Here is a 25,808-nt window from a genome sequence, read left to right as displayed (position 1 = left end):
TAATAATTAGTAAATTAAAATAGTTAGCAACAATTTACTATATTAATCTCCGTATTAATAAATATATAAATTTAAAAAAATTATGATTAACAAATGAAAAATATACCCATTTTGTTTATTATATATTTTTTTCTATAAAAAATTTTGTTTGACTGATGTAAATTATGCAAAATTTTTCTCCTTTTTATTTATATAAAAAATAGAAAATTGTTAAAAAATTATTATTATTAAAAAATAGGAAATAGGAAAACCCATTTTATGCATAATTTTTATTTCTCAATAACAATATTGTTAACAAAGTCATTCTTTTATTTTGGAAAAAAAAACATTACATATTCCCGTTTCTTAATATTTTTATAGACAATTTTCAATTTTCATAAGGAAATAATTTACTTTTTCAATTTTTAGAAAATAAAGGAAACAATTTTACTCAAAAAAATTTTTTCTGTTACATTTTTACGAATTTCTTTCATTGTAAAATTATTCGGAAACATCAATACCTTCTTTTTTTAAATAAATATTTAATTATTATTATTTTTCCACAGGAATTAGGACATTCAAAAATTTTAAATTTAAACTTTTTTGAAATTAAATAACTTATAAAAGTATTGTTATAAAACATGAAGACATAAAATAATTAAAAATTAAATTAAATATTTATGAAAATAATTGAATTATTGCGAAGAAATTTATAAAAAAAAATTGTAAATAATTGAATTCCTGTGAAATTTTAGTTATTTTCGAAAATAATTAAATGTTTGTGTACAGTTTTATTAATTTTTTTTTTAATAATTGAATTCTTTTCGGACATTTTTTTTTAAAATAGTAGATATTGAAAATAATTAAAGTTAGGACAAGAATTTTATTGTCATTTTTGAAAATAATTGAACTTTGGGGAAAAATTTTGTTATTTACAAAGATAATTGGAATTTTGACGAGAATTTTTTTTTACTTTTGAACATAATTACATTTTGTGAGAAGAATTTTATTAGTTTAGAAAATAATTGAATTTCTGCAATTATTTCTAATTTCTTCAAAATTGATTTTTTTTTAATGTTTTCAACAAAAATTTTAATTATAAATTTTTAAATTCTATTATTTTTAAAATTTGCTAATTTTATTTTAAAAATGAGATAAAAAGTTAGGTAATTGTTGCTAGTAATAATTAATATCAATAACTAATTATAAAGAATAACAATAATTAATAATAATAATAATAATTAATTAATATCAATATTAATTATTAAAACTATAATTAATTTAATAAAAAATATTTTTGAAACGTAAGATTTCAAATTTTGTAATTGTTAGTATCAGTTAATAAGATTTTGTCTCCGACACATAAAAAGTTTTATATTCATGTAATTTACTGTGAGTAGTAAAAGTCAATTTCCGTCAGACAAGTTGCTTGCGATTTCGTAAAAGCTGTAAAAAGTTAGACTTCACATTCTTGCGATTGAAACATCCGGTTTCAATCAGACAATAAGTTTGAAAATCTTGGGATTTCAGTATCAGTAGTAAAAGTCAATTTCAATCAGACAGGATATTTGTGATTTTTGTCACAGTTATAGAGGAGAGAGAGAGCTCAATTAAAATCGTTCTTTTCTTTCTTTTTTATTAATCAGACTTATCTCTTATTACTGTTATTAGGTAGAGAAAATAATTTTTGTCAGATAATATTTTTTTAAATTCTTAATGCCAGGCAGTGAATTTTTTATTAGTCATTATTAATTAATTGTTTCCTCATGGAGAAAGTATTTTTGTTATTTATTACAATTTTTGTCATTAGAATTAAATTTCTCTATTAAAATATTTTCGTGATAATGAAAAAATGCTATTTTTTTAGTAGTAAAGAACGATTTAGTCAGACAGATAGTTCGAAAAAATTGTAATTTTATTATAAGTAGTTCAAGTCAATTTTATTCAGACTTGACAACTGGTTCAAATCAACTTTAGTCAGGCAAGGTTATTAAATCTATTAGTTCAATAATTTAAAAATTTTTTTTAGGGTGTATTATTAAAAAATGATCGCTGTATTGAACAAAAGTAATTTTTTCGTAGTAGTCACTACAATACTTGAGGCATTTTTATTTTTATTATTTCGAAAAAAATTATAAAAACGAGAGTAAAAGAAGAAATTTTCTTTTTGTTACAGGTGAGTCAAAAATCCATTGAATATAAGATCATAATTCAATGTCCCTTAAGAGAAGAGTGTTTCAACTAAGTCAAGTAAGAAATTTTTATTTATAATAAGAATAATTATCACAATTGTTTTTTTAAAAAGGCTTTATTAAAAAAATTATTTTGAAGTTCTCATTATATGACTATCAGTAGTTTAAGTCAATTTTAGTCAGACTTGACGCCTGTAATTTTATTTCAGTAGTTACTGCAGTTTACTAAGTATATAAATTTTTTTTTGTGGCAACCCTGATTATTTACAAATTATTTCCATAAATTATTATTCAATGATTTTCATGAATAATAACATTTTTTTACAGGGATTTAATTATTTTTATAAATACATAATAAAAATCATCACAGACTTGAAATTATTTTTAATTTTTAATACAATTTTAATGACGATTGAATTTTATTTAAATTTAGCAAAGAAATTCAATTATTTCAAAAACTTTTGTTACAATTTATTTATTACAATTTAAGTATTATTTTCAAAATACATTTTTAAATAAATTTCTTAAAAAAATTGAATTATTTTCATAAATAATGAAATTCTTTGTAACAATAAATTTTTTTTCAAAATAATTTTCATAAAATTCTTCTTGGAAATTTAATTTATTTCAAAAATTGTCAAAATTCAATTATTTTCAATGTCTACTATTTCAATAAAATTACACAGAAGAATTCTATTATTTAGAAAGAAATTTTAATAAGATCTGTCTTAAGAATTCAATTATTTTCCAAAATAATATAATTTTTCGTACAAATTCAATTTTGTTCAAAAATTTACAAAAGTTTTCGTCAAAATTTCAATTATCTTTATAAATATTACAATTTTTCTCAAAAATTCAAATATTTTCAAAAATTTTAATGAAATTCTTTTTAATAAATTCAATTTTTTTTTTAAATTCTCCTCCATTCAATGATTTTCAATATCTACTATTTTAATAAAATTTTTCACAAGAAATGAATTATTTTAAAAAATTTTTTTGATAAAATTCTAAGCAAACTTTTTATTATTTTTATAAATAACAAATATTTCATAGCAATTCAATTATTTACATCATCGAAAAATGTAATTATTCTTAAAATTTTATTAAAATTCGTCAAAAGAATTCAATTATTTAAAAATTTGTTCATAAAATTCTTTATGAGAATTTAATTTTAAGAAACATTCAATTATTTAATAAATTATTTATTTTTGTATAAAAAATAATTAGGTATTTAAAAAGAAATATTATTAAAAAATTCGTCTCAAGAATTCAATTATTTTCAAAAGTAATAAAATTCTTCGCAGAAATTCAATTATGAATTAAAATTTTAAAAAATTTATTGTCAAAATTTCAATTATTTTTATAAATATTAAAATTTTTCTTGAAAATTCAATTATTTTTAAAAATTTTAATAAATAATCTTGGCAATATTGCAATTATTTTCAAAAATTTTAATAAAATTCTTGTCAAAATTTCAATTATTTTCAAAAACTTTTCTCATTTCAATTTTTTACAGAGATTCAATTATTTTTAATAAAATTTTAATCTAATTTCTCGAAAAATGAAATTATTCTTAAAAATTTTATTGAAATTCTTCAAAAGAATTTTAATTACCTATTTAAAATTTGTTGATAAAATTCTTTAAATGAGAGTTGAATTTCAAAAAACATTTAATTCTTCAATAAATTATTTTTTTTTTATTTAAATAATTGAATTGTTGTAGAATTTTCCAATTAAAAAAACCTGGAAAAGTCAGGGAATTTGAAATGAGCAAAAGCGTGGCAACCCTGAATTTGTAAAGTTCATTTACATTTGAAATAGTTTACGAATGTATACAATTTTTCAGCTACTAATTCAATAAACAAAAAACGTAAATTTTTCAAAATTTGTTTATCTCTATTATTTATTACTATAGTAGTAAATTTATTTCGCGATACAATTTTATAACCAGATAAGAAAACACAAACACAAAAAGATAAAAAAAAATAATGATTAAAAATTTAATTTTCCCTTAGAATGTAAAGTAAACTTTTATTTAAACATTATCTGCGCAACACCAGTCACTTTAGGGAACAGAGAATATTTTACTTTCCTTTTTTTCTTTTTTTTTCTCTTTTTTGTTTCCAAGTCCTTGGAACTTTACTCAACTCTGAATAATTTACCTGAGAAACTGAACTGCTGGCTCTTCTAGAATCAGCCCATGCATTTGTTCCATAACCGAGGTTCACTTGAGCTGTTCCACTTCCGCCGGATCTTATACTTCCGGAATTTGTCTCCTTTTGACGATACGGCGAACCACTGCGATTTTTTGTCGTACCTATTTATGAACATAAAGAGAAAGAAATTACGAAAAAATTTTCAAAGAATAAGAGATAAAGTTACTAAAATATATTTGTTTTATATTATATATGAAGGGGGTGGGAGAGGGTGAGAGGAAAACAGAGATTTTTATGACAGAAAGTCATCTGGAAAATACGTTTTATTCCCTTGAGTCGAAGACTTTTTTTTTCATTTTTCGTTCTCTAGTGCACTCTCCAATATCAATAGTTTTTTTTTTCTTTTCCTATTCTTTTTATTTCTTATGGTTCAAACCGCCGGACTTGAAAAAATTTCTATTTTTTGAAAATTGAAATTGAAAAATGTCCTTTTCTCTAAAATGAAAATTGTTCTTTTAATATTTTTTTTAATAGGGATTTTATATTCCTGATTTATATTAATTCCTTTTTTTTAAAGAAATATTATAATTTAGTAAAAAATGTGTCATTCACTTGTTGAATTATTGAAAAATGCATTATATTGAACTACTTTGTTGAATACATTTTTTTATTGGCTATTATTGTTTAAAAGTTTACTCCTGTAACTTTCATTTAGTTATTTTCTTTTCTAGTCATTTTTTTATATTTACTCTATAAAAGTGGCAAACGGTTAGATTTTAGATTATTTTTTCCCCTTAGCCTTTAATCGAAATTGTGTTCATAAATCTCTTTTATCATCGAGATTATATTTGTAACCAAGAAAGTTATTTTCCAAATTTTTAAACCCTATTTCGAATTATATTTTGTAGCTGACATTAGGTTTTTATTCATTTATTTATAATTTATTCTCTCTGATGAAATTATTTACTCCTTATCTTTACGATAAACAGTATTAAAAAAGTGAAATTAAAATTATTCTAAAAATAACCTAAATTTTGATAATATTTTCAAGACAAAAATTTAAAAAAATAGTAAAATTATTAAAATTACTCTAAAAGTATAATAATTTTAGAATTTATAAGAAAATTTTGAATTTTTGGTCTCTTCTTTTGTTTGATTTATAAACTGTAAAATTACCACTAATTCTAATAAAAGCTTTTTTCTATTTCTCAAGAAATAATTTACTTTAAATAATTTAATTCTTAAAGAACTATTATAAAATTATTACTTACAAATAATATTTAACGAATAATTTTACTTAAACATTTCAAAAATAATTGAATTTTATAAAAGTTGCGTTTACATTTACAATTTTAACAAATAAATAAAATTTCAAAAGTTTTCAATTTGAAAATTTAGAAAATATGAATTTTAAATGAATCTAATTAGAAATTTTAAAGAACTTTAATTATTTTCAATAAAATTTCTCGAAAGAATTCAATAATTATTAAGAGTTTTTTTTATAAATTTCTTGTTGGAATTCCAATTATTTTTAATTCTTTACAGGAATTCAATTATTTTCAATATAATATTTAATAAAACATCCGATTCAATTATTCTTAAAATTTTTTATAAATTTCTTTGCAGAATTTCAATTATTTTGAATTTTTTGCATGAATTCAGTTATTTTCAATCAAATTTCTCCGAAGAATTCAATTATTATTAAATGTTTTGATACCATTTCTTTGCAGAATTTCAATCATTTTCAATTATTTGCAAGAATTCAATTATTTTCAATAAAATTCCTCAAAAAAATTTAATTATTCTTAAAATTTTTGATAAATTTCTTGTCCGAATTTCAATTATTTATTCAATAAAATTTCTCGAAAGAATGAAATAATTATTAAATTTTTTTATAAATTTCTTGTCAGAATTCCAGATATTTTAGATTATTTGCAAAAATTCAATTATTTGCAATACGGAATTTCAATTTTTTTTTTTAATTTTTCACATTTATTTATTTATTTATTAATATGCATTCATGGATTTAGTTATTTTTCATAAAATTTCTATATAAAAATTCAATTGTTCTTAAATATTTTAATAAATTTCCACACAGAATTTTAATTATTTTGAATCTTTCGCATAAATCCAGTTATTTTCAATCAAATTTCTCGAAAAATTTCATTGTTCTTAAAATTTCGATAGATTTCTTGATATAATTTCAATTATTTATTTAATAAAATTTTTTGATAGAATTTACTAATTATTCAAATTTTTTACAAATTTCTTGGCAGAATTCCAGTTCTTTTAAATTATTTGCAAAAATTCAATTATTTTCAATACAGAATTTCAATTGTTTTGAATTTTTTTGCATGAATTTACTTATTTTTAATAAAATTTCTATATAAGAATTCAATTGTTCTTAAATCTTTTGATAAATTTCTTTACAGAATTTCAATTACTTTGAATTTTTTGCATGAATTTAATTATTTTTAATAAAATTTCTCATCAGCATACAATTATTATTAAATATTTTGATAAATTTCATTGCAAAATTTCAATTATTTCTCGAAAGAATTTAATAATTATTCAAATTTTTTACAAATTTCTTGTCAGAATTCCAGTTATTTTAAATTATTTGTAAGAATTCAATTATTTTCAATACAGAATTTCAATTGTTTTGGATTTTTTGCATGAATTTAGTTATTTTTAATAAAATTTCTATTTAAGAATTCAATTGTTTGGATTTTTCGCATCATTTCAATTATTTTCAATAAAAGTTTTTAGAAGAATACAATTATTATTAAATATTTTGATAAATTTCTTTGCAAAATTTCAATTATTTTAAAAATTGTGGGACTGGATGCTATAAGGTGTTACGCGCAATGTTAAGTAAATGGCGCGTAACACATTATAGTATCCAGCCCCTCAATTTTTTTCAAGAATTTCAATAATTTATTCAAGAAAATTGTAAAAATATATGTAAATTAACATTTCGAAATAATTATTTCGCTATGTAAAGACATTAATCTCAATATAGATAATAATAACTATGTAAAGACATTAATTTAATATAGATATAATTATTACAAGCCCATTAACACCCGTTAGAGTTTCAACGATCACTTTTCACAAAAAGCACTTTTATATGGTAAAGATAATAAAAATTGTAAAGCACCGCGATATGAAAGGTCGCTGGGAACTTGCAGAACATGATGTTGAACTGCTAACAACCTATATATTCTCTCTTGCTCTCACAGAATGCCCTGGAGCTTGCAGTATTTCTCCTTTTATATCTCACACCTTCTATTTCAAGACATCCTTTTTGCATTGCTTCCTTTTTATATAGAAATTGTTAACATCACGATTTAATCTCACAATATATTTTAATATTTCATGTATTCACGTAAAATCTCAAAACGTTAAAATATTCTAAAAAAGCAAAAGGGGAAAAGTACCATTTATTTATTGACCTACTTTCTTTTTTTCTATAGATATATATTTACTTACTTTAACTTTATATATATTTTTTAATACATACAATTTTTTTCTACCTTCATTTTAATTCTTATTTCATTAAATTTAATTTTTTATTAGCACCTGAAGTCTGTGTCTTGAGCGAGAGAGAAATATTTGAATTATTTATATTCAAATTTGAACTTAAAAGATATATATGTTAGGCTCAAAAGCCGAAAACGGCCAATGGCCGGAAAAAACAGCCAAACCTAGTTTTGGCAAGTGCAGTTTTGCCAAAACTAGGTTTGGACGTTTCACTTCGGCCATTGGCCGTTTTAAATTGACAAATCTAGTTTTGGCAAATCGACATTTGCCAAAACTAGTTTTGGCAATTTAAATTTGTCCAAAACTAGTTTTGTCAATTTAAATTTTGCCAAAACTAGTTTTGTCAATTTGTCATTTGCCAAAACTGGTTTTGTCAATTTGACATTTGGCAAAACTAGGTGAGGCATTTCAAATTGTGAGAAATTGAAAGAAAGAAAGAATAGAAAAAGAAAGACCGCCGTATTAATAGGAAATTTGTTTAGAATTAGCATGTACTTATTGTTGCTATTTTGAAAACTTAGATTATTTTTTCTATGTTTGGGGAGTTTGTTATTAATTTATATAAACAATTATTAAAAAATGTTTGTCATTACTTGTATGTTTTTTATTTTGATACTGTAATCCACGGTAAAGAAAATAAGCCTAACTTGATAAAAAAATATTAATATTAAAAAAAGTTACAAGGGTTTTTCTAAGTTAAACTTTAACTGCTGTTTTCTCGAAAACTTGTTTTCGCACGTAAGGTCCCTTTTCATAGACCAGGTCACATATTGTTTCTGTATTGAATAATTGTGTGTATGAAATAAGAAATCGTCAACAAGGTAAATTAGCCTGTGTAAAGATAAATTAGTCTGTGTAAAAATAAATAAGTGTTAAAAAAGTTTTTTTCATTAACTTTTATGTGCAAAATATCAATGGATTTTTGTTAGAGAAATTTCATCTTATTGTAAATAGTATTAATCAATGACACATTTTTAAATAAATATATTCCTATTGTATAACGAAGCGGTCTTTCTCACAATTTGAAATGCCTCACCTAGTTTTGTCAAATGTCAAATTGACAAAACTAGTTTTGGCAAAAGTCAAATTGCCAAAACTAGTTTTGTCAATTTAAAACAGCCAATGGCCGAAATGAAACGTCCAAACCTAGTTTTGGCAAATGTCGATTTGCCAAAACTATTTTTGTCAATTTAAAACGGCCAATGGCCGAAGTGAAACGTCCAAACCTAGTTTTGGCAAAATTGCACTTGCCAAAACTAGGTTTGGCTGTTTTTTCCGGCCATTGGCCGTTTTCGGCTTTTGAGCCTAACATATATATATATATATATATATATAAAATAGAACTATAAAAAGAGAGAATATTAATAAAGTCTCTCCCTCTGAATTGTCAGTGTTGAAATTTAATTAAATAATATTCTATTGGGTTTTCGGGTTTTTAATATTAATGTCATTGTAATCAAAATGACATTAAAATATTATTCATTAATATATTCTGTTTTCGATTTGTGATTTATTATTCAACTTTTTCTTCACGACAATCTAATAAATCATTTTGATAATAAATATTAAATATTGACTACTAAGTATAAAATATAAGGATTAAATATTAATTACTAAATTTAAAATATAAATAATAAATATTAATTAATAAATATAAAATACAAATATTAAATTAGTACTAAATATTACATATAGAAATATTAAATCTATAAAAAAAGTTCTTAAATTTGTAAAGTAACTTTTTTCTAATTCAAAAAGTGTTGCAACTAAAGAAACTGATTTAAAATGTTAATGTCCATATAAGATCAGATAAATGTTATTTATGAATTTATATTTTTTTTATTAGTAGTAAAAACTGTTTTAGTCAGACCAGCGTTTTAATGACAATATTGTTAGTTTTAAAAAAAGAAATTTACAGTTTCCCGAATCGCTGAGATGTGAGGAGAAATAGACAGTTAGTGTCAGACGAAACGTTTTAAATTCTTACAATCTTGTTGAAAGTAGTGCAAGAAACTTTTAGTCAGACGGATTGCATGTAAAACTCTTTTAACACTTGTAGAAGTCAGTTTTCAGTCAGACGATACTCTGTAAATCGTTGTAATCGTCACGTTTTTTTTCTTAAGTTATTTTATTCATTTATTTACTATTTTAATTTGTAATTTTCTTATAAATGTATTTGAGTAGTAGTTACTATAGTTTCAGTCAGACTATATAATTTCAAAGAAAGTAGTAAAAGTCGATATTTTTCACCAGATTAAGATATGTAAATTCTTCTTATAGGGTAGTCAGTGGTAGTAACTTATTTTAGTCAGACAAACGTTTAATATTCTTTCAATTATATGTTGGCAGTGGTAAAACATAGTTTTAGTCAGACTATTATAGAGAGTTTTTAAAAATGAGAATAATTAAAATTGCAAATATTTAAACAAAATAAAGTAACTAATTATCACTAAAAATCAATTTTCCATCAGACGAAAAACGTTGTAGATTTTTTTAATCGTTAGAAGTCAGTAATAATATTGTTGTTTGGTCGGACAAATTTTTTTATAATCTTTCCAACCAAATTCTCAGTAGAGAAGGGTATTTATTGACAGACAAACGGTTCAAAGTCCTCTAATGATATTTAAAATAAAAAATTGTACATATCAGTAGTAGAAGACTGTTTTAGTCAGACAACGTGCATAAAACTTTTAAAAATATGTACCTATGTATTGTAATTTTTTATTAGTAATAATAAAATAGTCAGACTTTGAAATTGTACAATTGTAAAAATCAGTAGTAAAATATTGATACAATCAGAAAAATTTTGTAAAATCAATAAAATTAACACAGCCAGTAAAAATCAGTAAAAAATAAGTAAAATTACTTCGAAGGAGATCGAATAAGACAAAATGTATTTTAGTCATAATGAAATTTAGTTTTACGTAGAGAAAATTATGTTCTGTCAGAAGGAGATTAATTTCTTCGTGTAATAAAATTCACAGGCAATAAAAAATCAGCAGTCAGACTTTAAAATCGTAGAATATTTTAAGAATCAGTAGTAAAATATTGTTTCAGTCAGCCAAGTTATTTAAAATCCATTAAATTTAAAGTTGTATAGCAAAAATTAAATTTTAGTCAGACTTCAATTATTTTAACTTTTTATTAGTGGGAAAATACATTTTTAATTAGGCAGAAGGTATTTCAAATTTTTGTAATCTACATTTAAGTAGGAAAAATCGCGTACAGTCTTACTTTCTTCGAATAGTAAAATCTAAAAGTAGTAAAAATTAGTCTTTCGTCAGACACTGAAATAATATAATTCTAAAAATCAATATAGTAGAATACAGTTTTATTCGGACTTGTGTAGTAAAAATATTTTTTTTCTCAGCCTTTAAAATTCTAGAATTGTAAAAATCAGTAGTGAAATAGTGTTTCAGTCAGACAAGTTTTTAAAACCAATAAAATTCACACATGTTGTAAAAATCAGTTTTCAGTCACACTTTAAAATTATATATAACTAGCTGTCGTACCCGTCTTCGACGGGTTTTAGTTTCTACCAATACATTTAACAATGTTTCTACCAATCTGGAAAATCGGAAAATAGCCGGGAATTAAATTTGACCGGAAAATTAATATTTAATTACCATTAGCTATTTCGGTAGTATAATATTACTATTTGAATAGTCTCCACCCTTTAGCAAAAAATCAAAAATTATTAAAAATTCAAAAAACTGAATTTCTTAAAATTCAACATTTTTCCTTCTTTTTTATGGCATTTAGCTTCATTATTTTTGTGCTCTTTAAAAATACTTTACTTATTTAATAGTCTCCACCCTTTGGTAAAAAATCTAAAATTATGGAAAATTAGCAAAAAATTCAAAAAACCGATTTTCTTAAAATTCAACATTTTTTCCTCTCTTTTATGGGATTTAGCTTTATTATTTTTGTGCTTTTGGAAAATACTTAACTTATTTAATAGTCTCGACTCTTTGGTAAAAAATCCAAAATTATCAGAAATTCGAAAAAATTCAAAAATCCAAATTTCTTAAAATTCAACATTTTTCCTTCTTTTTTATGGCATATAGCTTCATTATTTTTGTGCTCTTTAAAAATACTTAATTTATTTAATAGTCTCGACTCTTTGGTAAAAAATCTAAAATTATCAGAAATTCGAAAAAATTCAAAAATCCGATTTTCTTAAAATTCAACATTTTTTCTTCTCTTTTATGGGATTTAGCTTCATTATTTTTGTGCTTTTGGAAAATACTTTACTTATTAAATTGTCTCGACTCTTTGGTAAAAAATCTAAAATTATCAAAAATTCGAAAAAATTCAAAAAACCGATTTTCCTAAAATTGAACATTTTTTTCTCTCTTTTATGGGATTTAGCTTCATTATTTTTGCGCTCTTTAAAAATACTTTACTTATTAAATTGTCTCGACTCTTTGGTAAAAAATCTAAAATTATGAAAAATTAGCAAAAATTCAAAAAACTGAATTTCTTAAAATTCAACATTTTTTCTTCTCTTTTATGGCATTTAGCTTCATTTTTTTTCTCTAATGTATCAAATTTCTTACTTTACATACTGATCTTTAAATAAAAAAACTTAAATAACTTTTCCTGAAAAGCTTGCTTTAAAAGATTAAAAATCACTATTTTTTTTGGAAAAAAGTTGATCTAAAAAAACGAAAAAAATTTTCAAAATACGTCTTTTTTAAAAATTTTATTGTAGAAATGGGTTGTATTTATCTGAAAAAGTTAGCTAAGGATAGTTTTGCATTCATTTTACAAAAAATAAAAAATTCGCATTTTTTTTATTTTTCGAATTTTTTGGAAAAATGTCATAACTTTCGTTCAAGTTAATATTTTTTAATCGGATAAGGCTATGATTTTAAGTTACGTTAATACCTAATAGACTGCCAAATTTCACTTTAATTGGTTAAACCGTTTTCAATTGATGCGCGAACAAAGTTTTGCATACAGACAGGCAGAAATTTTTTTTTTACATTTTTCGAATTCTAATGTCCCAAAACGAAAAAATATATAAAAATTTTCAAGTTTGGAGCAATGTGCAGACAGAAGTCTGATTTTATTAATATAGATTGTAAAATAAGTAGTAAAATATTTGTTTAGTCATACAAGTTATTTAACATTAATAAAATTTACATTTAAGTAGTAAAAATCAGTTTTTAGTCAGACATCTATTATATTTTAATGTTCGCATTATTAGTAAAATTACTTCGAAGCAGATTCGAATAAGACGAAATGTTTTTTAGTTATTGAAATTTAGTTTTAACTTTTAAGTAGAGAAAATCACGTGTAGGGGAGAGTGGGGCAAAATGGGGTACCTTTTTGAAATTGGCTGTTTACAGAGAACCAAACGAATAAATCGATTCAGCTAAACTTCAGAATTCTTCTTTGTACACTTAGCTTTGAGGAAATTATGATAATAGCGGAGAAAAAAATTTTTGAAAGAACTTATATCGTATTTTCTGAGAAAGTGCTAAAATCTCATTTTGCCCTACCCGTGGGGCAAAATGGGGTGTCATCAAATAACTATACAAAACATGGAATATTTTTTCAAAATTCATTAAATTCTTGTTGTATGAGATTATAAATACAAACAAAAAGTAGGATTCTTTATTATTATGAAAAAACAAGTAATATTTATTAGAATTTAACAAAAAAACATGGATATTGCAAAATATCGATATACTGATAATGAAACATCGATGGTATAAATTTCCAAACAAAAATATTGATTCTTCTGTAGGAAACCTTTAAATATGCATAATATAATGTTTTTAAATAGTTTTAATGAAGCGGCGTAGCTTCCGGCATGCCCCACACTTAGGTACCCCATTCTGCCCCACACTGCATATTAAAACAAAATGCAATGTTTACAAGTTATTGTAAACAATTAAACAATCTATTCTATTGGAAATTACTCTAGAATAAGTACTGAAAAAGATACCACACTTGCCAAATTAAATGCATTATCCCAAAAAGTTTGGTAAGCACTTTAATTTTGAAAAAAATTCATATTTTTTTTGCTTAAAACTTAAAAGTTGTATAACTTTCAAAAAAAAATTTTCTTTGGAGTGTCTTCATAATTAATAACAGTTTCTTATCAACATGAATGATATATGTCGAGGATAAAAAAATTAAAAGTACCTATCATGGAAAAACAGAGGTACCCCATTTGACCCGCCTACCCCATTTTGCCCCACTCTCCCCTAGTTAGACGGAGATTAATTTCGTCGAGTAATAAAATCCACAGTAGTAGAAATCAGCTTTTAGTCAGACTTTCAAATTTTATTATATAAAAATCAGTAGTAAAATAGTGTTTCAGTCCGACAAGTTATTTAAAATCAACAAAGTCTTTTTCGAGTAATAAAAGCCACAGTAGTAAAAATCAGTTTTCAGTCAGACCTTAAAAATTGTAGAACTGTATAAATTAGTAGTAAAATATTAATTCAGTCAGACAAGTCTTTTAAAATCAATAAAATTCACACAAGTAGTAAATAGTATATTTCGTAACGAGTGCGAGCAGTTGTCAATTTTTAAATGAGCACTTTTTTGAGCACTAGTTACGAACGATATTTTTCATAACAAGGTGCAAAAAAGTGCCCTTTTTTGCACCGCGTTATGAAAAATCAATTCTTAGTGAGACTTTAAAATTTTATAATTCCAAAAATCATACAGGAAAAAAGCTGAATAATTTATGTTAGGAGTAAAATTAGTTCAAAACAGTTTGTGAACGTTCCCAGTAGTAAAATATTGTTTTAGCCAGACAAGTTATTTAAAATCCATAAAATATACATCTGAGTAGTAAACATTAGTTTTTAGTCAAACGTCCACTTAGAAAAATTGCAAAACTTTTTATACATTCAAAAATAATATTTTGAGTAATGAAAAATAATTGAAAATTTGTTAGTCTCCGGAGTGAAAAAGGAAGAAAAAAAAATTTCTGAATGAAGAGTGCAACTTTAAGAAGTAATTAAAGCAAGAAGTTATATGAACCATAAAAAATTAACTACCAACGTCGGGAGAGATGCATATACTTGTTTTCGCGCACAGCACATTTATATATATATATACGTATATATATATGAAAAATCTATAATAAACACGCTATATATTAAAGGAGATATTTCCCAGGAGTTAACAGGGCGGAAATTGAATGAAGATCTCGAGCTAAAGGTAGGAAGAAGCTTTAAAGGTCACCTTGATCAACGGAAGTTCTCCTGCCGTCCTGAGGATTAAATCCCGTTCTCGGAAGTGCTCTTCTTTCCTGTCCGCCACCTCCCCTGTCAATACTTCCCCGGGGACTTCGCTCCGGATCAGGTCCACCGCCGCCAATTCTCTCAGCCTCAGCGGACATTCCAATACTTCCCCTCGGCGATCGATTACTGTCCGGACAAATTGAACCCCTCGGCGATCGGCTAATATCAATCGATCCCCTTGGTGATCGATTCGAATCGGGAACAATTGATCCGCGCGGTGAACGATTTGTATCGGGCACTATCGATCCCCTTGGACTTTGATTGTGACACTCGGAGCTGATTGATCCACGTGGACTGCGGTCCATTTCAATGGGAATCGCGACACTGCCTCTCGATTGCATTCGCGATATATTTGATATATCGGGACAAATCGAACCCCTTGGACTACGATCGAAATCAATATTCGCCACACTGCCACGCGGACTTCTCAATGGCTCCGGCACCAATGAATGTCTTGGACTTCGATTAATTGGTCCCCCATTTAGGCCATTATCACTTAATAAAGTTCTCGATGAACTCTGAGGCACAAGACTGTTGCGGGGACTTCTATTGTAGCCAATATCGGACGGTACCAATGAATTTCTTGGACTCAATGCCGATTCAGGAACTAATGAATGCCTTGGACTGCGCGTCACTTCGGGTATTAAACTGTTACGCGAACGACTTATGTCGGGCACAAGACTGTTGCGTGGACTTCGCATTGGATCGTTTGGTACCAAGGAATTTCGGGGACTTCGATTGTAGTCTTCTGGTATTAAGGAATGTCGTGGACTGCGATTTCCGTCTGGGGATGGATTCCCCCGAGAGATCATTGTCTCTGGATCCAATGGTAGCATTCTTCGATTCATTGCCTGGAAGAGAGAAAAAGATTTTTGTTATTTATATTGCTTTTATACTATACTCAGAGATGCTTATACTCTAGAGAATTTTTTTTATTTCTTATTTCTTTTGAGATGTGTTTTTATGTTTTATATATTTTTATACTGAGATAAATTTTGCTTTTCTTTATTTGTCACGCTTTTGCGTTTTTTTTTATTACCGAGACGTTTTTAAAAACAAAATCGAAAAAACAACTGAAAAAATTCTATAGAATTTCATTAGAACGATTTTATAGAATTTCTACATGAATTCTACTAATTTTTATTGATCTTTAATTCGAAAGAATATAAAGAATATAAATTCAATTATTTAAAAAATTTTCTATAAATTTCTTTGCAATATAAGTCAATTATTTTTTTAAATAATAAAATTTTTACAGGGATTCAATTATTTTTCTAAATAATAAAATTCTTTTTAGGAATTTAATGATTTTCATAAATAGTAAAACTCATCACAAAATTTCAATTATTTTAATAAATAAAATTTTAATCAATTTCCTTGATAAATGTAATTAATAATTATTATTAAAAATTTTATTAAAATTCGTCAAACGAATTAAATTATTTAAAAATTTATTAACAAAATTCTTTATATGAATTCAATTTTAAAAAAATGGAATTTTAAAGAAGTTACAAATGATTGCAGAAATTCAATTATTTTCAAAAGTGATAAAATTCTTATCACAAAATTCAATTATGTTCCAAATTTACAAAAACATCTTGACAAAATTCCAATTATTAATTATTATCTTTATGAATAAAAAAAATTCTTCTAAATTCAATTATTTTTAAAAATTTTAATAAAATTCTTGACCAAATTTCAATTATTTTCCAAAATTTTACTCATTTTTAATGATTTTTAATATCTACTATTTTAATAAAATTTTCCAAAAGAATTTAATTAATTGAAAAAAATTTTCATAAAATTCTACACAAACATTTAATTATTTTCATAAATAATAAAAATTTCACAGGAATTCAAATATTTGCCATTGTTTTATAAGTTTCTTCTCAATATTTCAATTATTTTCAGAAATAATAAAACTCATCGCAGAATTTCAATTATTTTTAATACAATTTTAATCGAATTTCTTGAAAAATGTAACTATTCTAAAATAGTTTATTAAAATTCGTCAAAAGAATTGAATTATTAAAAAATTTGTTAATAAATTTCTTCATAAGAATTAAATTTTAAAAAACATTCAATTATTCAATAAATAATTTACTTGTGTATTTAAATAATTAAATTCTAGTAGAATTTTTTAATAAAAATTAATTTTAAAACGAATTTCAGTTACAAACAAATGAATTTGAAAATCCTCAAAAAACTTTTTCAAGAATTATTAAAAATAATGGATGTACAGAAGAATTTTAATTAACACTAAAAAAATTTTCATTTTGGAGAAATTAAAAATTATTACAGACATTCAATTGTTTTTAAGAGTAATAAAATCCATCGCAGAAATTTAATTATGTTCAAAAATAATAAAATTCTTCTTAGGAGTTCAATTATTTTCATAAATAATTTAACTCAATGCAGAATGTTAATTATTTTTAATACAATTTTAATTGAATTTCTCGGAAAATGTAATCATTCTTAAAAATTTTATTAAAAATCGTCGAAAGAATTCAATTATTAAAAAATATGTCGATAAAAATCTTTATGAGAATTGAATTTTAAGAAGCATTCAATTGTTCAATAAATTATTTATTTTGGTATTTAAATCATTGAATTTTAGTAGAAGTTTTTAATAAAAATTGATTTAATAATGAATTTCAGTTAACATTTTTGATAATAAAAGAAAAAATCAGTAGTAAAATATTGTTTCAGTCAGACAAGCTGTTTAAAATCAATAAGATTCCCAGAAGTAGAAAAAATCAGTTTTTAGTCAGACTTTAAAATTGTAGAATTGTAGAAATCAGTTTAGTAAAATTTAGTTTTAGTAAGACAAGTTATATAAAATCCATAAAATTTATTTTAAGTAGTAAAAATTAGTTTTTAGTCAGACTTTAAAATTCTATAATTTTAAAAATCAGTAGTAAAATATTGTTTCAGTCAGACAAGTTTTTTAAAACCAATAAAATTCACACAAGTAGTAAAAATCAGTTTTCAGTCCACCTTAAGATTATATAATAGAAAAAATCAGTAGTAAATTATTTTTTTAGTCAGACAAGTTATTAAAATCAACAAAATTTACATTTAAGTAGTAAAAATCAGTTTTTAGTCAAACAGCCATTAAATTGTAATTTTGGCAATAGTAAAATTACTTCGAGGAAGGTCAAATCTTACAAAAGGTTTTTTATTTTTTGAAATTTAGTCTTAAAAGTAGAGAAAATCATGTTTTGTCAGACAAAAATTTTTTTTTCCAGTAATAGAAGCCACAGTAGTAAAAATCAGTTTTCATTCCCACTTTAAAATTACATAATTGTAAAATAAGTAGTAAAATATTGTTTTAGTCAGACAAGTTATTTAAAAACAATAAAATTTACATTTAAGTAAAAAAAATCAGTTTACAGTCAGACTTTAAAATTTTATGATTGTAAAAATGAGTAGCGACATATTGTTTCAATCCAACAAGTTATTTCAAGTCCATAGAACTTACGCTTGAGTAGTAAAAGTCAGCTTTTAGTCAGACGCCCATTATATTGTAATTTTGGCAGTAGTAAAATCACTTCGAATCAGATAAGATGTTTTTTTGTTTTTGAAATTTAGTCTTAAGTAGAGAAAATCATGTTTGGTCAGACAAAAAAATTTTTTTCTAGTAATAAAAGCCACAGTAGTAAAAACCAGTTTTCAGACCGACGTTAAAATTATATAATTGTAAAATAAGTAGGGAAATATTGTTTCAGACAGACAAGTTACTTAAAATCAATAAAATTCACATAAGTAGTAAAAATCAGTTTTTAGTCAGACGTCCATTATATTATAATTTTTTAATTGTAGTAAAGTTAGTTCGAAACAGTAAAGTAGAGAAAATCATGTTCGGTCAGACGGAGATTAATTTCTTCAAGTATAGTAATATCAAAATTCAAAAGTAGTAAACATTAATTTTGAGTCATTAAAAAATGTGTAATTGTAAAAAAAAAATTATAAATAAAGTTTGCTTGCTCAAACTAAACATTTTTCTCACTAATAAAAAATAAAAGAAAAATTGAATATCCAGAGAAACATTTTCTTCACATTTTAATTAATGTGTCGTATTTTTTATTGACAATCGATCATAAAAAAAATAATAAAACAAAAAAGAAAGAGGGAAAAAAATTGAGAAATTTAATGCTGTATTATATAATGAAATACCTACAAGAGTAGTTGGGTTAAAAATGAGTTACAACAAATTGATAGGTTTTAAATGAATTTGTCTGTGAAAAATAGTGAAAGAGAGAAAGTTAATTTTCTCTACATGTCAAATTGATTTGTACATCGAGGCTTTTTCACTCGAACAATGTAGACGTATTTCACAATTGAAAAAATCATTTTCGAGGTTGAAAATCAAGTTTATATTGCATATAGTTCCATTGGAATTTAGAATGGATATATACATATTGAATATTAATTGTTTTTTCTAAAAATGAATATTTTTTCAAAGAAAATTTCAATCGTTAGAAATGCACAAACATTCGAATTGTTATAAAAAATGTTTTACATTTTTCTATTTTTTTAGTTTCGTTATTTTCTTTACTATTAAATACTTTTATGATTTTTAAATTGATTTTTAATGAAAAAATTTTAATATACTAACTTTCTTTTCTTCAAACTTTATACAATTTATGGCCTCGAACTTATTTTTTGTAAGTTAGAAAATTTTTTATTTATGCTTGAAGAAAAAAATTGTTACTTTTCGCAAACTTTGGAAAAATTTTAGTTTTTTGAAACTTAAAAATCTTTTTATATACACAGTTTTTCTATAAGTATATCAAATTGAAACAAAAAACGAATCAAAACGTTGCTTCGCAACACTTTTGATTCGTTTTTTGTCTCTATTTGATATCCATAGAAAAATTGGTATTGTTTTTCAGAATAATTAAAATTGGAAATTTTTCTATAAAAGATAACAAATATAAAATAACTTTTACTTCTGAGAAAAATCCAAATTGTTTGGAATTTCTGAAAAATTGCATTATTTTCAGAATAAATTTTATTAACCTCAAAGTAAATTTTACTAATTTTCAATAAAAACTACTGAGGATATTAGAAAATGTACTCTGGAATTAATGATTTTTAATAGCAAAATTTACTATTTTCAAAGTTAATTTTTTTATAAAAATTATTCAAATTTTTCTCGAACATTACAAGTAGCTATTAAAAATTCCTATTTTTAGAGTAAATTTTACTATTTTCAAAGTAAATTTGTCTAATTTTTCTAAAAAAAAAAATTGTCTTTGAAAATTTTAAAAGTTATTCTAGAAATAATTTTTATTATTAAATTTTACTATATTTGAAGGAAATTTTTCCAAGTCCCAAATTAAGTTTACTAATTTTTTTTTACTGAAATTTACTTCGTATTTAGTAAAATTCATGAGATTTTAAAGCAAAAGTAGCGTTATAATAAAAATATATATTATATATTATAATATTTATATTTATTTATATTTATTATTATATTATAATTTCAATTATTTTTAATTCAATTTTAATCGGATTCCTCGAAAAATGTAATTTTTCTTAACAATTTTAATAAAAAACGTCAAAAGAAATCAATTGTTTAACAATGTTTTGAAAAAATTCTTTATGAGAATTCAATTTTAAGAAATATTTAATTATTCAATAAATTATTTATTATTTAGAAGATGAATTTAAATAATTGAATTCTTGTAGAATTTTCTAATAAAAATTGATTTAAGAATGAATTTCAGTTAAAGTTTTAGATTTGAATATTTATTAATGTTAAGAAATATAGATTGGAAGAAATAAATGAAAAATAAAAATTATTTGTTTAATTAAAATCTATTTGTTTTAAATATAAATATTTTTTCAATAACAGAGAAAAGTATAGAAATAGGAAAAAAAATATTATTTTATTATTACCTCGTCTTGTGAGGTATTGTTGTCAACGTCGAGACTAATATTGGGCACTGTGCTGCCTCTGCGAGGCATCCTCTGTCTTTCCATTGTTACTAAATTTGACAAGGAATCAGATGATGCTTCGGAAGTTATCACAGATGGTACAGTGGCCAAGGAAGCTCTGCGACCACCTGCAACTGTCGATTGATTTTGAGATGTATTTCCGATAGCACGCGACGTTCTTTTACGTCGCGATGACGTACTACGATGAAGCATCATTTTTCCATTCTAGAGGGTCTGAAAATATTCATAAAATATTTCCCATTATGCAAAGTATAAAAATAAAAAAATTTCTCGATATATTAAATTTTTCCATTTAATCGAAAATATTATTTATTAAATTTATAAATTTAAATATATCATAATCATTAAGTAATTACTTTAAACAATTAGAACACTATTAGAAATTCAACAATATTTGTTTAAAATTTTTAAATTTGTTTAAAATTTTTCTAATGACTAAAATTTACATTTTTATATTTTAACTAATATCACCGAGTGATAAATTCAAATTTAAATATTTATTCTTTAAATGACCTTTATCGTTATTCTGTAAATATTTTAATTATTTAAATAATTATTCTCCTTAAAATAATAAACTATAAACAAAAATATAATAAATAAATAAATAAGTAAAATAATATAATATACATGTCTGTATTCTAATTTTTAGAAATAGTAAAACTTCAAAGGATTTGAAATTGGAATTTTTTAAAAATTTAATTTTCTTCTGCCTTTATTTTTTAGAATTCAGCCTCTCTTTGCAAGTTTCCTTTTCCCTCATTTATAGCGTGTATAAAAAATTCAAAAATATTTTATCTTTAATAGCAACGATCATTACTCTCTCGACATTTGAAAATTTATACAATTTAAAAATATATATCAAGTCAAATGAAAATGTCAAAGAATCATATATAACTTGAATATATCGTATTTGACAAACATTTTCTCTCTCTCATATATATATATATATATATATATATATATATATATATATATATATACGAAAAAATATATATATATGAATTCTGTTCTAGTTTAAATTAAAGGTAAATATTTAATATTCAAATTTAATTAATTGCTTGCAGTTTCGATAAGTTTGAACAGAATATAATGAACAAGTTCATTACGAATTTTCATTTAAGTTGTTTGACGATTCAATAAGTTGTTGGAATTTTGAATTTTTAAAAACTTTTTTTCAGTGTAACCGCAATTTTTACCCTTTCCCATGTTTTAGTATTTTTCTTTCAGTATATTTTTTTTCCTTCAGTAGGTTTTAATTTTTTTCTTTCGGTAATTTTTTGTTTACTCAGTATTTATTTTTTTCTTTCAATATTTTTTTTTCTTTCAGTAAATTTTAATTTTTTCTTTCGGTAATTTTTTTTTTCATTCAGTATATTTATTTTTTTCTTTTAGTACCTATATTTTTGTTTCCTTCAGTAAGTTTTAATTTTTTTCTTTCGGTAAATTTTTTTTGACTCAGTATTTATTTTTTTCTTTCAATATTTTTTTTTCTTTCAGTAAATTTTAATTTTTTCTTTCGGTAATTTTTTTTTTCATTCAGTATATTTATTTTTTTCTTTTAGTACCTATATTTTTGTTTCCTTCAGTAAGTTTTAATTTTTTTCTTTCGGTAAATTTTTTTTGACTCAGTATTTATTTTTTTCTTTCCGTATATCTATATTTTTTCTTCCTTCAGTAAGTTTTAATTTTTTTTCTTTCGATATATTTTTTTCATTCAGTATATTTTTTTTCTTTCTGCATTTATATTTTTTCTTCCTTCAGTAAGTTTTAATTGTTTTCTTTCGATATATTTTTTCATTCAGTATATGTTTTTTCATTCAGTATATGTTTTTTCTTTCACTATACAGTTTCTTTTTCTTTTAGTAAAAAATTTTTTAAAATATATTTAAACAATACCCAATTCTCTTCTATTCCAAATTTACAATTGACATGTTTTTATTTAATTGTTCTTGAACGAACAATTTTTGTTTCTTATTGTTTGCGAAAACAAACTTTCAGAAAAGATTTCCCCACTGAGAAAACTTTTTTTTTCTGCTCGAAATCTACTGTATAAGGGAGATAGAAAAAAAATATAATGATGATGATATTTTTTTTTCTTTTTTCACTTTATAAACAGGACTTTTTTTGTTGCCCTTTTGTGTTCGTGGTTTGGAGTCGTAAATAATACTTTCTTGATTACTTTCATCTAACTCTTGAGAAATTTAATTACAATTGAGGAGAAAAAAACCAGAGAGAGAGAGAGAGAAAGAGTTGTTAAGAAGAATTTTTTAAAAATTGTTACATGAAAGTTTAACGACTTTTATTTTTATCATTAATTATTATGCGAAACTATTAACTCCTATGTCTTTGTTCTCTCATTTTATTCTGGAGCGAGTCTCCAATCGATAACAACGATTCATTGACATTTTTATTTAAATATGCGCTATAAGAGACAGAGGGAAAACAAGGCTGCAAATAAAAGTTTACTGACAGTAATATAATGTATAGAAAAAAAAATTTTCTTATTTTTTACTTTAGAAAAAAATCACTTTTCTCCGGGAAAATTTTTTTAATCACAAAATTTGATTATTTCCAAATGAAGAAATGGAGGCAAAAAAATTGGTCTTTTATTTATATTAAATTTCTATTTAATTGTTAATTATTTAGTTAGTTAATAACTCTTCGTTCAAAACTCAAGAATATAAAAATTATTTTTCTATAAATATTAATAATAATATAAATATTAGAAAAAGTAAAATTAATAATAATAATAATAGAAATAATAAAAATTGTTTTATTGTAATCAAAATTCATAATATTATTTATAGAATAAAAATAGGTTCTATGTAATCAATACATTCTCATTATAATGCAATGGTTGAAGCATTCGGATCTAATTTTAACGGATTTGATATATTAACGGTCAAAACTATTTTCGATATCACTCAGTTAAATTATTTCCGCATTTCCAAAATTTCTACACATTTTGCTTATTTTCCAAACAATTCTTTACAAATATAGAAAAAGAATGTTATTTTATTTATTTTGCAAATACAAATAAAAAGAAAATTCACGAAATTCCTTTTTTTGTATTACAAAACAATCGTTTATAAATAGAAAAAAATATCAACTTATTTTTTTCCCAACGAAATAGAAAAAGTAATAAATCATAAATAATACAAAATTATTCAAATAAAAAGAAAAATTTTTTTTAAATTAATTTATTTTATGGACAATAGTTTAAAAATAGAAAAAAATTTCAAATTATTTATTTGACAATCAATTGTTTATAAATAGAAAAAATAATCAACAAATTAGTTTTGTTTATGGAGAATCTTTTATAAATGGAAAAAAAAATTACTCATTTTTATTCTGATCAATCATTTATAAATAAAAAAAAATTTTCACTTATTTATTTAACAAACAATTGTTTATAAATGAAAAAATATCGATAAATTTATTTATTTTATTAATTGTTTATAAATGTGAATCTTCCGTTGTGAGGGAAAAAATAAATACAAAAAAAAAAACCACAATAAATTTATTTTCCAAATAAATGTATTTATTTATTGTCTATAAAGGCTGAATACAGAAAAATTTACAATATACTAAAAATATGTTTAATTACAAAACGTAGAAATTAATTAAAAAACAAAAATTTTTAAGCAAAGGATTTTTATCATTTCAAGCAAATAAAATAATTTTTACGGTAAAAATTCAGAATGATAATTATTTTTCAAAAGGGGAAGAAATGAAAATATGAACAAATTTCTTTTCAAATTAAAACTGAAACGAGAGCAACCAAATATTGAAAAGAGCAAGCAATTTTGTTTATTTTTTTTTTAGTTTTGTATATATGTATATATATATTACTGTTATTACTGTAACATTAAAGGCTACCTTTTAATGCGCATTCAAAGGTTTTGAATGAAAAAAAAAGAGAAATACTTTATATAAGCTGTCCTGTGATAAAGAAATTTAAAACCTTTTTACGCATTTATGAAATATTTTTATTTTCTACATATTATATTTTTATAACGTACATTTTATTTTGCAAAAAAAGGTTTAGTTGAAGTTTTTTTTTTAATCAAGGCTTTTAAACTTTATAATATATATTTTTAATATGCGAAAAAATAACTCTTAATAAGTGTATATGATAGGTCGAAGTTTTATAAAAATAATATTTTATATAAAGAGGATAAAAAATTTTTTCATTTTAATTTTTTTGCAAAAAAACGTGCGTTTAAAACGTTGCTAATTCTATTTTATTTATTATTAGTATTATTATTTTTATTTTTACTATTTTTCAGGGTTGCCACACGTCAGGAAAATCAGGGAATTCAGGGAAAAGTCGAGGAAAATGGAATTAGTCAGGGAAATCAGGGAAAAGTCAGGGACTTTTATTAAAGTATTGGAAAAAATTAAATTTGCAGGATTCATAATTAGTTTTCTTTTTTTTTTTAATATATATATTTAATTAATTATCAAAAATCACGGATTCATAGAAGAATTTTAGTTAAAACCACTAAAAAAAATTGTATTTTAGAGAAGTTAAAAATGTTTACAAAAATTCAATTTTGATCAAAAACTTAAAAAAAATTCTCGTCAAAAATTCAATTATCTTTAAAAATAATAACATTCTTCATTAAAATTTAATTATTTTTATAAATAATAAACATTTCACGCAGGAATTTAACTATTTACAAATTTTTTATAAATTTCTTCGC

The 25,808-nt window shown here is 23.1% G+C and overlaps 1 protein-coding gene across 1 annotated transcript in view; it reads right to left on the bottom strand.

Moving 5' to 3' along the window:
* LOC122498267 overlaps positions 1–25,808 on the bottom strand; it is a 70,521-nt gene that overhangs the window by 19,607 nt on the left and 25,106 nt on the right. The window contains exons 2-4 of the mRNA XM_043605937.1: positions 21,043–21,315; positions 15,080–15,989; positions 4,334–4,488 (exon numbers count right to left, since the gene is read on the bottom strand). Of these exons, the coding sequence (XP_043461872.1) occupies positions 4,334–4,488; positions 15,080–15,989; positions 21,043–21,297 (1,320 nt within the window). The 5' untranslated portion in view covers positions 21,298–21,315. The remainder of the gene's footprint in view (positions 1–4,333; positions 4,489–15,079; positions 15,990–21,042; positions 21,316–25,808) is intronic.

The sequence above is a fragment of the Leptopilina heterotoma genome, unplaced genomic scaffold, assembly GCF_015476425.1.
Source record: "Leptopilina heterotoma isolate Lh14 unplaced genomic scaffold, ASM1547642v1 Lhet_144, whole genome shotgun sequence".
In the NCBI taxonomy this organism is placed as follows: Eukaryota; Metazoa; Arthropoda; class Insecta; order Hymenoptera; family Figitidae; genus Leptopilina; species Leptopilina heterotoma.
Note: the sequence above shows the minus strand (reverse complement) of the source record. Positions and strands in the feature narration are given on the sequence as shown.